At 37.6% G+C, this 11,956-nt stretch overlaps 2 protein-coding genes across 3 annotated transcripts in view; both read right to left on the reverse strand.

Moving 5' to 3' along the window:
* Positions 1-7,012, reverse strand: part of LOC121653371 (rano class II histocompatibility antigen, A beta chain-like) — a 168,287-nt gene extending 161,275 nt beyond the window's left edge. The window contains exons 1-5 of one of the 2 annotated variants that reach the window (XM_042006825.1): positions 6,944-7,012; positions 6,575-6,841; positions 5,043-5,336; positions 4,818-4,952; positions 498-4,732 (exon numbers count right to left, since the gene is read on the reverse strand). In XM_042006825.1, the coding sequence (XP_041862759.1) occupies positions 4,719-4,732; positions 4,818-4,952; positions 5,043-5,336; positions 6,575-6,841; positions 6,944-6,992 (759 nt within the window). In that variant the 5' untranslated portion in view covers positions 6,993-7,012 and the 3' untranslated portion in view covers positions 498-4,718. Of the gene's footprint in view, positions 1-497; positions 4,733-4,817; positions 4,953-5,042; positions 5,337-6,574; positions 6,842-6,943 lie in introns of those variants that run through there. The other variant, XM_042006807.1, reaches the window with a different exon arrangement.
* Positions 7,013-7,348: 336 nt separating this feature from the next.
* Positions 7,349-9,391, reverse strand: LOC121653438 (H-2 class II histocompatibility antigen, A-Q alpha chain-like). The gene is made up of 4 exons (XM_042006923.1): positions 9,188-9,391; positions 8,822-9,064; positions 8,460-8,741; positions 7,349-8,344 (listed from the first exon to the last, which is right to left on the reverse strand). Exons 1-4 carry the CDS (start codon positions 9,273-9,275, stop codon positions 8,202-8,204), a joined length of 756 nt encoding a protein of 251 aa, XP_041862857.1. The 5' UTR covers positions 9,276-9,391; the 3' UTR covers positions 7,349-8,201.
* Between the last annotated feature and the right edge of the window lie 2,565 nt (positions 9,392-11,956).

An 11,956-nucleotide genomic window follows, 5' to 3' on the forward strand; every position in this document is an offset into this window, starting at 1 on the left:
TTTACCACCAGTGTCAACTCTTTCTGCTGTTTAATTAACAAAAACTAGATTGAAATTGAGTGTTGACTGAATTGAGATTTTTTCTTTGTTCTTGTCAGTCTGTGTGTAACTGTCCCATGTGTTTCCAGAGGGTAGAATGCCAGCTTTTCTGTATCTTTTTTTAGCTCAGCAGCAGGTTCGAAACAGGAATTATACTTTTGTATGCATTTACAATTATGTGCCATTGAGGCGAGAATCTACCATAACACATAAGCAGAGGTGTTGAGGCAAATTAAAGAAGAAGGAGGATGGGTGCTGCTAGGAAGGAGTCAGAGTCAGAGAGGCAGGTAATATCAAGGTACTATCTGGTACTATCAGAGGGAGAAAATGTGGAGCTGGTTGTATATGTGTAGTACTGGTTTATGGGGAAATGGTTTACACCAGGTGCTGATTTAAATTTCTGTGACATTTAAACAACAGGAGTTTCCTTCTTTCTTTCTTTTCTTTATTTCTTTATTTATTTTTTGGTTAGGTGTACACAATCAAATGTTACCACATCAATTACATACTATTCAAAAACCAAAAAAGAACTAGGCTGAAACTCATAGCTTATGTATGCCTATCCTAGTATCTTCCCCCAGTGAATTAAATGTTAATCAGCAATGGCCCTGCAACATATTACTTTTAAACTTAAATTATTTCTTTAAATAAACACAGTTTGTAGTCATCCACAAATCATTTTTTTACACAATCATCATGTAATTAATGATTATTTTAAATTTTAAACTCATTTTAAACAAAATCAGAGAGTTAGACAATTTCAGCTCAGGACTTAATCTGTTCTATGACTTGACCCCAAAAATGAGACACATCTTTTTTTCACAGTTGTCCTTACATTACAAATCTAAAACATAAATAGTCCTCTTAAATTAATATGTCCTTCTCTTAGTGTAAAACATTATTTAAAGCAACCTGGAACTCTATTATTCAGTACTCGAAAGACAATCCATCATTTTTGAAAATACAATATCCCCAAATATTAAGACGTTACAACGCATAAAAAGTTTATTAGTTGCTTCATAATAGCCTGTTTTATTTATTATCCTAATAATTTTTTTCTGAAGTTTTATAACTGGTTCTAAATTTGTTTTATATGTGTTTCCCCATAATTCAACACAATATGACATGCTAGGTATGTATTACAGTAGCTTTGGATTTTTTTCATTTGACGTAATCTATATGTGGCTTCCAGCATAGTTTGTGATCAATAATTACTCCCAAAAAATTTGTTTTGTAAACTTGTTCAATTTCAACTCAATTTAAGTACAACTTAATGTCATGTGAGCAATACCACCTCTAAAAACCATGAATTTAGTCTTGTTTCGTTAAGTGATAGCTTATTCAAATTAAACCGTGTTTTACTACCTTTCGACTTTAACAGTTGTATTATGTCATATCCTGAACAAAATAAATTTGTATTATCTTCAAACATTGTGCATTTTAATATTTTAGATACATTACAGATGTCATTTATGTAAAGTAAAAATAACTTTGATCCCAATACAGATCCTTGTAGAACACCACAAAATAATTCAACGTAAAAACTTATTAAACTTTTATCCATCCATGGCTTAAAAATTATTTAGTGTGATTCACTTGTACATATTGAAACCTATTATTTAAATAACTCTTTAACCAAAATTGTACAACCCCTCTGCAATCTTAAAACTGAGGCTTCATGTTTTGTTCAAAACTTTAAAAGTCCAGCATAATCAAAAGCATATAGACAGACTTTACTCACATTTATTTATATTTACAGAAATATATTATTATAAGTGATTAAAAATGTGCTCCAACAAATGTTCAAAAAAATTATGTTGAAATTTATCCTCCAGTACTGTAAATGTCACTGAGTCATGTTTTGTGTTGTACCTGCTCTCTGACTGGGAAAGGGATAAAATGTCGACACAAAGCTGAACAGTTTTTACCACGACGACTCAGTGTCAAATGATTAACAGTAACAACTGTGATGACTTTCTGATCTGTGTTGTCCCTAAATGCAGTGGAGTTGGGCCACTGCAGGTTGGGGTCCTTTGAAAGTCACGTATTTCCCAAAGAAAGTGAAGATTGGATGCCAGAAAAGGGAGAGAGAAAACAAAAACTGAAGTGAGGGGCAGCTTCTTATTAATTTTTTAGAGAAGAGAGGTAAGCAACACCAGAACTAAAACAAAGTTTGAGCTGATATCAGCAGCAGTTGTCAAGGCAACATGTTAGGATTCCTTTGGGGACAACAAATTGATTACTATCAGAAATTCTGTTGTTTCCGACTCGCAATAAAAAATCTTTCCATTTTCTATACATATTTTAGTCACTGATGAATCATGAGATTTTTGTTATCAATGGACTCCTTGTAATTCCAGGATTGTGAATAGGCTCCTGACATTGTGTTATCTGATAGACTGAATGCACCAGACCCTGAAGTCTGTAATGTTGATAACAAATAATCTACCATAATTTTTTAAATGAATAAAATTAAACAGTCAGATTTAATACCTTATAAAATATCTAACCTGGAAAAGGGGGAAAGGCTGTTTTATAACTATTACTGAATTAATTCATTGAGTGCATTAAAAATAAAGGAGTAACATGAATCAGAAAGTAGCCCTGGGATGGACTAGCGACCTGTCCAGGCGTACCTGCTTCTTGCCTGCTTCCCCTCAACCCTGAACTGGACTAAGTGGTATAGAAAATGGAAGGATGGATGAATCAGAAAGCTGTACAGCCTGCATCTTTTAAGATACAGAGTAGAATAAGTTTACAGTAAGACAGGAGGGACAATTCAAAACATGACTCGTGTTTGTTGGTGTATCCTAGTAAAATGCTTATTGCATAAAAATCATATATACTGAACCTTTCAGCACCACTTTAACATTGTAACATCAGCATTGGCAAAGACTAACATGAACCACATGGTCCTCAGTTTCAGACAGCAGCATTATGCCCATCATCACGTCCAGATAAGGTTTAAGTTTACAATCAATCATCTGTAGCAGGTTTTAACAACGTTATCTCAGGAACACTGGTATTATTCTGGTTTTATTCTATTGTATGTTCTACTATAAGCAGGTTAAGATATTCTTATTTTATTTGTCCTTTGCTGTATTAATTTTCATACTTTCTCACCACCTGGATCAGCTGATAATTAAGGTCCCAAAAATGGCCAAAAGCCAGTCCAACAAGGCACACAGGTCTTGAGAAATTTTTATTAATGTGAAGTTTCCTCTGTCTTGTCTTATTATCCCTTATTTTTTGTATATCAGTTTATTTCAGTTTTATTTTGAAGTTTCTGTTGGTATTTTGAAGACCTCTCTACCTTTTTTTTTATATTTTGTTACTCCTGAGTGCTATACCTTGTGATTAAACCTGTACAAAATGAGTCTTGTCTTGTTACCGTGTATGCAACAAAACTTTGGATGTTTCCCCCAAATCTCACTCCAAGGATTATTGAAAAGTTAGCAGCCCTGCATTGTGTCTTTGGCATACCAGTCTAAATCTCTTCCTGAATAACCAAACAACTGAACCTCTGTAAATTGCATCCTGTATGCTGTGCGCTACATATTGGCTAAATCAGTACACTGTACAGGTCTAGTATGTGGTCATAGCCTTAGTTTGTCTGAGATGGATTGTGGCTCAATCCTCTGCAAATTCCCAAAATATTCCTTAATGCAAGATTAAAAAAGACTTAAGGCTTTTTAAACAATGTTTCTATTCTATCCTTTTTCATTTTTTTTTAAAGGCAGCCTTTGGGAGTGTTTTGTCTCCATAAGATGGTCTCTAGAAACTGGGGTATTTTAGGATTTAGAGACATTAATTTTTACACTGAAAGATGTGGCTTAATTTGACATTTTGCTTTGTTGCACCAGTACAGGTGAAGATGAGTCCACCCTCTTGGTGGCAATGACTACAAAGCATTCAGGCTTTGTAATTTATAACTGAAAATTGAACTAACTGTTAACTTGTCAATAACTGTCAAACTATATTTGCAGCAAAATCTGTTTCAGAGACAGAAATAAAAATAGGAGCTTTATGATCATTTAGTCAAATTTAAAGTTTTATTTTTTCTGTTGTCAAGACATGACTTTGTTTCGCTGTTTATATATACATATATATGTGAGAACTAAATCCCCCATGTGTCATGCCTGCTCCTTCCTCTCGGGTGCGCTCCACCTCTCCCGAGTACTAGTCACCAGTTTCAGCCATCTTGGATCACACCTGTTCTCTATCATCATCAGTTACTGCACCTGGTTGTCTGCCCACTTCTACTCCCTGCACAGACTATTACATTGTGTTGTATTCCTTGTGTCTCTTTTGACCCACACGGTCATTTCTGTGTTAGCGGCGTTAATAAATACTCTAAACTCTTACCTGCATTTGTGTCCGGCTTATCTCTGGCTCAGGCTGACACCATGAAAAAAAAATTACTTAGTAAAACCAGTAGAAGAACAGAATGAAACTTAATTAAGAACATGAAAAAAAAATAAAATAATTATTTTTTTTAAATTTTCCTTCACAATAAAATACCATCATTACCTTCAGTGTTCAAAAGTTTACTCAATGGAAACCCTATAAAACGTCCGTATTTTTCCCTCAGTAAATTACATAATACATAATTACATAATAATGTTGTTTTTTTAAAGCTGCTTCGTTGCTCCAGCTGTAGGGGTGTGTTCCACAGGAATCTATGTTTGTGTTGCTGAAACGAAGTTAGAAACATTATTTATCACTGTAGTATGTAAAACAATATTACAAGTTTAACGTATTTAGTTTAACGTCCTCACCTCGGCAGAATGTAATGTATGCAGCAGATTTTTTCTTATAGTAAATCAATCCAGAGCTCAGAATAATTAAACCAAAGATGAGTCCACACAGTCCGATAGTAATTTGGATTTGTGCTTCAGCAGGGAGGGAGTTATCTAAAACAGTCAGGAAACAAAAAATTATTATGAAGCATCTGCACATTGTACATTTTTTCCTTCTAAATTTCATCAAAGAGTCAAACTTACCCCAGACCACAATTTTTGGTTCAGAAAGACTGAAGTGTTCAACCATGCAGGTGATGTTTTCTCCTGAAGTTGGAGTGTACTCCAGATATACATGCATCTGGTAATAAAGATCGCCATCAGCCATCACATCAGAGTAACCAACTCCTGTTATTACTTCTTGCTTATTTCGCAACCACGTCATCCTGACTTGCTTTGGGTAGAAGTTATAGGCGCTGCATACAAGCATGGCTGGGTGTCCACCGCTGGGCTGCTTCACTAACTTAATGTTGACAGTGGGGGTTGTTGAGAGATTTCCTGGAAGATGAATACATTTCTCGCTGTTTCTGAGTAATAAATTTATTTTGCAAAGTGCATATACTCATATTGATTTCCTATATTGTGAATCACATGCATATCCTTAATTAACTGCACTGTGACTGATGGGAAAAGTATTGAAAAGTAATTGTATTCACAGGGAAAACTGAAATTCAGAGACTGCTTTCATGGCATTTGTTACGACCCGACTCAGGGGTATGGAAGGGCGCAACATAAAAGCACGTTGAGGACAGGTGTAAAAGTCAAACACAACCCATTTTATTGACATAAATGTAAAACAACAAATAAAACCTGGAACAAAAAAAGGTAAAGTGTTGGGGTTAGTGAAACTGCTGAAAAGAAATACCGAAGGGTTAACCTAAAACCATGTACAAAAACCACCGAGTAAAACAAAGGTGTGTCCATAACTCGGGGTGAAAACTGAACCAAACAAAAGAGCAGCAGTTCCCATAAACTAAGTGACATCCGTCACAAACAAAAGCCTAATCTAGCCCAACACAACATAAACCTAATACTTAACACAAAGATAACAAAATGGCTGAACACAAACGAAACCATAGCAATGCTTAAACCAATACTGAGTGTAGAAGACAAGGTAGGCCAAAACTCAACGGACTGTTCTACCGTTCCCTCACGGGGAACACACGAGCAGGCAGGAGTTCTCCTGCTGCACACACTCAAACTGTCCAACCTCAAACAGACTACCAACCAGCACAACAAACACCCAGTAAAACATCGCAGCCATTATCCAGCCAAACACAAAGAGAAGAGGCTACTTGTGCTAATTAGCCTCTCTCTCATCCCAAGTGAGGAGAAGCAGCCTGTGCAGCCCACTTCTCCCTCTTGACTACACACTGCAGCAGCTCTTTATTTCCTGGTGTCCAGGAAGCTGCAAGGCGATGGGCTTGAAGGCCAACCAATCAGAGGGAAGGAGAGTGATGGACATCTGAACTAGCCAGTCTGAGGAGACATCAGGGCCCAGCCTCTTCAGGCTGAACGAGCCCCAGCTGTCGGCAATGATCACCAGCCGGATTACGACCCTGGGGTCGTGACAGCATTCAAGCAGAGTTGAGTGCATAATGTGCATATCAGAGTCATCATTCCTGTTAATTTAAACTAAACAAATATTATATAATGTATGATATGGCAATATTTTAAAATCCTATTATAGACAAATGTGTTTCCTTAATAAAACAAAATGAATAGAGATATCTTACCAAGGCTTTGGATAAAGTTTGCATTGTCATGACACAACAATTCCTTTTGAAGTCTTCTTTCAAGTGCATCGTATGGATCACTGTTCCAATATCTTGAAGTTGCTATTGAATAAGGTGTGAATCCAGTCCAGTTGCCTCTTGTGCTGTTGTACTCCATCATTTTATGTTTATTAAATCTAAATATAATTGTATACTCTATATCTTCAAAGTGCGGCCCCTTGTATGAACAACATGCACTGACCTGATAGTAATCTTCATCAGTGAAAACTGTAATAAAAGAAATTTATTGATCAAATTGTAATTACTATGATAACATCTTAAACTAAAAATTATACTTAAGCATTTGAAATAAAAAATTATATGACTCACCTGGTTGGAAAAGAGAGAAAACCAAACAAAACACATGATGAATGTGCATGTTTCCTCACAAGGCGGAAGCCAGACTAACAAAGGTTCTCCTGTGTGCAGCGTTTATGTTTGTTTAGATAAGAGGAAATGAAAGCAGATCACAATTTACAAAATAAAAGTATGCCTTCTCATTTTTGCCCTGTTAAAACATCCTCCTTACATAACACAAATCATAGTTATAATAGTTCTAGCAGTAATTCTAATCAGCTTTCTCAAGTATAAATTCCATTATTCATTCATACTTTGCTTGTGTTTAATCAAATATTTGCTTTGTTTTGGATTTCATTTTTTTTTAAATCATACATGTGCCATCCATTGATTTCCTGAACAAGAGCATCAAGAAACACATAGAATAAGAATAAGAAACCTTTATTAGTCTCTCAATGGGGAAATTGCTTTGTTGTAACAGTACAGGTACAGGAAGCAGAAGCACACAGGTGATATAAAAAAGAATACACATACACACACACACACACACACACATAATACATAATTATATGTACAATATATGGTATGTAGAGTATCTAAATATGTAGATAATCTCACACTAAATTAAGAAAAAGTAAAAGAAAACAATTCCAATTATTGACAAAATACTTAAAATCTACATATAATAATAATAATAGTCAGTGACACTTTTTGGATGAATGATATTTAGTACCATCAATGCCACTACAGTCAGTTTACATGGCTTCAATTTTACAACAAAACCAAACATTTACATAAACATTTGAAAGGTGTTGGTTCCAGCTCATAGTATGAGACTTGCACAGTATATGTTGCAGAAATTTGACATTTTTAAAATTAATAAATCACATGACAATAAAGATGACAGAGCTGTCTTTTCTGTCTGTGAGCAGACATAAACCAAATACGGGGTTAACTGGTTGCAGTGGTGGTTTTAAGTATATTACATGATACAGATACATGCACCTATCACATCATATAATAATCAGGACTTGGCACATAGCAAAGAAAACCAGCGAGTACTTCCACAGAGGAAACTAACAACGAAGGGCAGATATGAAAATTATTAAGCAGAATTTCATATTTTCCTCCAAGGTAATATAATTTTATTTGTCCTAATTTATTTGTCAGATTTACTTTATTTATCCCATACTGGGAAATTGCAATGGGAAATGACATCCAGTCAAGATTTACTCAGTAAAGAGAAAAAGTAAAGGATGATGCATTCAGAGTAGTATATAGATGTGATAGATTAATGAGCACAGTTTTGCATGCAGTGATACTGGTGTCCATACACATAAAAAAAAGTTCCTGCAGCAACTCCAAGAAGTCCAAGACTCACGCCAAGCCCACAGAAAACAGCCGGGCCACAACTTATCTCTTCTGTTTCAACCTCTAGAGAAGAAAAAGAAAAATATTTCAAATTTAAAAACATTTCCCAATGTTATTTTAGATTCTGGTCAATTTCACATGTCAAGTTTTTAAATATAAATTCTTTTAGGTTTCTTACCCCAAAACCTGGTCTGAGGCTCCTCCAGTGCTTCGTGCTCCACGCTGCAGGTGTAGATGTCTCCTTGTTTTGGAACAAAGTTCAGGTAGGAGAAGACATGAAACGTCCCATCAGGATTAGATATAGTATTGATGAAAGGATCTTCCTCTGCTACTTCTTTATTGTTCTTTGTCCACTTGATGTTGATTTTAGGAGGAAAAAAGTTGTTGCTTAAGCAGATGAGGGTATTGTCTTCATCTTTTATCACTTTATCTCTGGGATAGAGGATCGTTTCTGGAGCTTCTGTTGGTTTAATTATATTTATGTCATTGTTGTATAAATCAATAGAAACCAAAAATATTAATAATGTAAGTTTCCCTTACCTTTAGCCCTTGTAACTGATTTATCTGGTTTCCATCTGGATATATCCTGCTTACACACACTTCGGCATGTCACTGCATATTTGTAAGCCCATTCGGCACGAATAGTTGTTGGTACTTTGCTGTCCCAAACAAAGGTCCCCTTTTTAAAGTCTGCATAGCAGATTTCATCACCATCCAGAGTAATGCCGAGTTGAGTATCACTTGAGTCAAAGCATCCATAGCTAAAACAAACTTTGTGACCTCCTTGGAAAATGTAAATGAAACAATTATATGCATGACTAACAAATTCAAAACACACCTCCAATACACATGTTTAAGTTAAGATACAAACAGATGCAGCAGCTGCTTGGAAATATTTCTACTTACTTTCTGCATAGATGTAAACTGCTCTTGAGAAAATAATTAGAATTCCAAAACAGATTTTATTCAATCTGTACCTATTTAAGTGTCCCATCACGGTTTCTCAAGCTCTCTGTCAGCATTCAGCAAGTATGAGGCTTGGCAAGGCTGGCTGTCTTAGATGAAACTTCCTCTTTTCTACGTGTCATACTGCTAGCAATGAAAACAGGAAGTCTGAAGGAAGCAGAAAGACCAGTTTGAACCTCAATAACAATAGACTACAAAATAAATCTTCATTAAGGAGGATCTGTTCCATCGTGTGTGTTTTCCTTTTTTGTTCAGGCTTAATTCAGCTCCATTTTGTCACTTATTTCAGGCAAACCAAATAGAAGCTGGGCAAAAATCAAATCAAATCAAATCAAATCAAACTTTATTTATAAAGCACCTTTCATGCCACAGGCAGCACAAAGTGCTTTACATGATTAAAACATTTATGCATATTAAAAACGAAACAAATTGGAAATACATAATAATAGAAACACTCACTAAAGTATTTCACACAGCCGCACGCACACACACATACGCACACACTCACACATACACACACACACCAAGCAGCCCCCCCTCCCTATTCTAAACAAACATGACTTTCTTATTTCTGTCTCGAACTAAATGCTATTATAAAATACTAAAAATTATAAGCATCCGGCCTGATGTTGCTGTGAGGAAACAATATCAGTGTCATGGGGATCCATCCACACCAGGGGCCAGTCCACCCATGTCTGACAGCTGCAACCACCACCATCAGGACAGACCGGGGCCCACATCACAGCCAAAAGGCTGCAGTGCAGGGCCCCAGCCACCCCGAATAGGTGCAATCACCACAGCAGCAGCCCCCAGACCGAGTAGGTCTGTCAGTGTGTACTGCACCTGAGTGGCAGGATGTGCTGCACCTGTGGACATGTGGACATGACGGAGAGTAGAATCCACCACTATGAGCACACGAGGGCCAGCACCAGGCGGCAGTAGTGGTAGGTAGTGGTAGGGCGGCCTACCGCATCAGAGCACAATGCGGCGGTCTCCGCAGTGGTGGGAGGAGAGACATCGGCTCCTGCAGCAGTGGACACAGGAGAAGAGAGGGAGGATCGAGCTCAAGCAGCGACGTACTCCTGGCCAAACCTCCCAGGGCGCGTCTCGACGTGTGTCTTCACCACGGCTTTCAAAAGCTTTTGACGCTTCGAGGAGCCCTGGGATGACTATCGGGTGCCAGTCGCCTTGGACCAAACCAGCGATGCGCTGATCGATTTCGCACCGGCAGTCCCAGCAGCCACAGAGTCACAGCCGGGCAGTGGAGCGTCAGACAAAACCTGGAAACAGTTGGATGTAACCAGGCAAGCACTATTGGAGTCTTTCTTGGGATGGCAAACAACCTCAGACCAAGATGGCAAGTGTTTCAGCGTGGAGCTGGAAGAGGGCCGGGTCAAGGTAGCAGGGTCCCAAGTCATTGTGACCTGCAGAGCAGCTTTAAGTGACGCTATGTGAATCGACTGCTGGTGGGGCACATCCATCAGGGAATTCAATTGATTGTTTTTGAAATTTAGTTCCTCGGATAGCTTCCGGATGTCTTCTTTCAGATTGGTGAGCTGTCTGTTATTTCCAGGCTTTTATCAGGAAGTGCCGATGCAGCCATTTCTAATCTTCTTTGATTTCTGGTTAAAACCATTCTTTTTAAAAACCGGAATGTTAAAAGCTACGGTTAAAAATAGTGTGACTGTACAGTTAAGGTTTGTTAAAAGGCTTAAAACAAACTTAAAACAGCTAAAAGCCAATAAAACCGGTAAAAGCAAAGTCGGGCAGAGTGTTTTGTGCAGCGTCTCTCAGCGAGCAGGTAGAACTCAAAGAAGTTTAATAAAGCCTCTAGCTCAGGGGTGTCCAAGTTTGGTCCTCGAGATCTACACGCTTGAATCAGATATCATCTGCATGTCATTCAGCTCTGCAGAGGCCTGGTAACGAGCCAGTCATTTGATTCAGGTGTTTGAGAAGGGTTGCATCTAAAAGTTGCAGGATGGTAGATCTCGAGGACCGGATTTGGGCACCCTTGTTCTAGCTCAAGAAGGACCAGTGTGGGTCAAGACCAATATATAGATCACAACAAGAGAATACTACACCATCAGTCAGTCTATGCGGGGAGTCTATATAGGTAGACAACCAGGTGCAGACTGATGATGATGAAAATGGGATGCAGGTGAGATCCAAGATGGCTGGAACAGAGGGATTATGGGTAATGTAGTGCTGGGACTGTTGGCTAGAACTCAGAGGAAGTGAAGCACACCCGAGAGGTGGGTTATTTTTCAGAATGGAGATCAGCATAATCTCCATTCTGTGAAATTTGTTTTTGTTTTGTCATCTTCCGTCCTCACTGACTTTCACACAATGTTCCTCCTTTCCATCCCCACCTTGTTAACAGAGGCTTCAGAGAAGCCTCATCAAAAGTCCCTATCATGTCCAAACTCTCCTCATCCAATTCTAATAACTATCTACTTCCTTCATTCATGCCCTTTACCATCAGATTCAAACTGCCAAGCAAAATAATTTTCAAGTATCCTTTTATCAATAAATCATGTATCATCTTTTCAACTGAACTTTTTCAGTACATACTGCATTAAAGTATGTGGTCACAGGTTAAGTCTTTCCAAGCAAAGATGGGTTGTGGCTCAATAATTTGTGCCAAACTTGATCTTGAAATCATCTGGAGGTTGCAAAAAATATTTCTCAATGCAAGATTGCAAATAAATC

The sequence above is a fragment of the Melanotaenia boesemani genome, chromosome 2 (genome assembly GCF_017639745.1).
Source record: "Melanotaenia boesemani isolate fMelBoe1 chromosome 2, fMelBoe1.pri, whole genome shotgun sequence".
Taxonomy (NCBI): Eukaryota; Metazoa; Chordata; class Actinopteri; order Atheriniformes; family Melanotaeniidae; genus Melanotaenia; species Melanotaenia boesemani.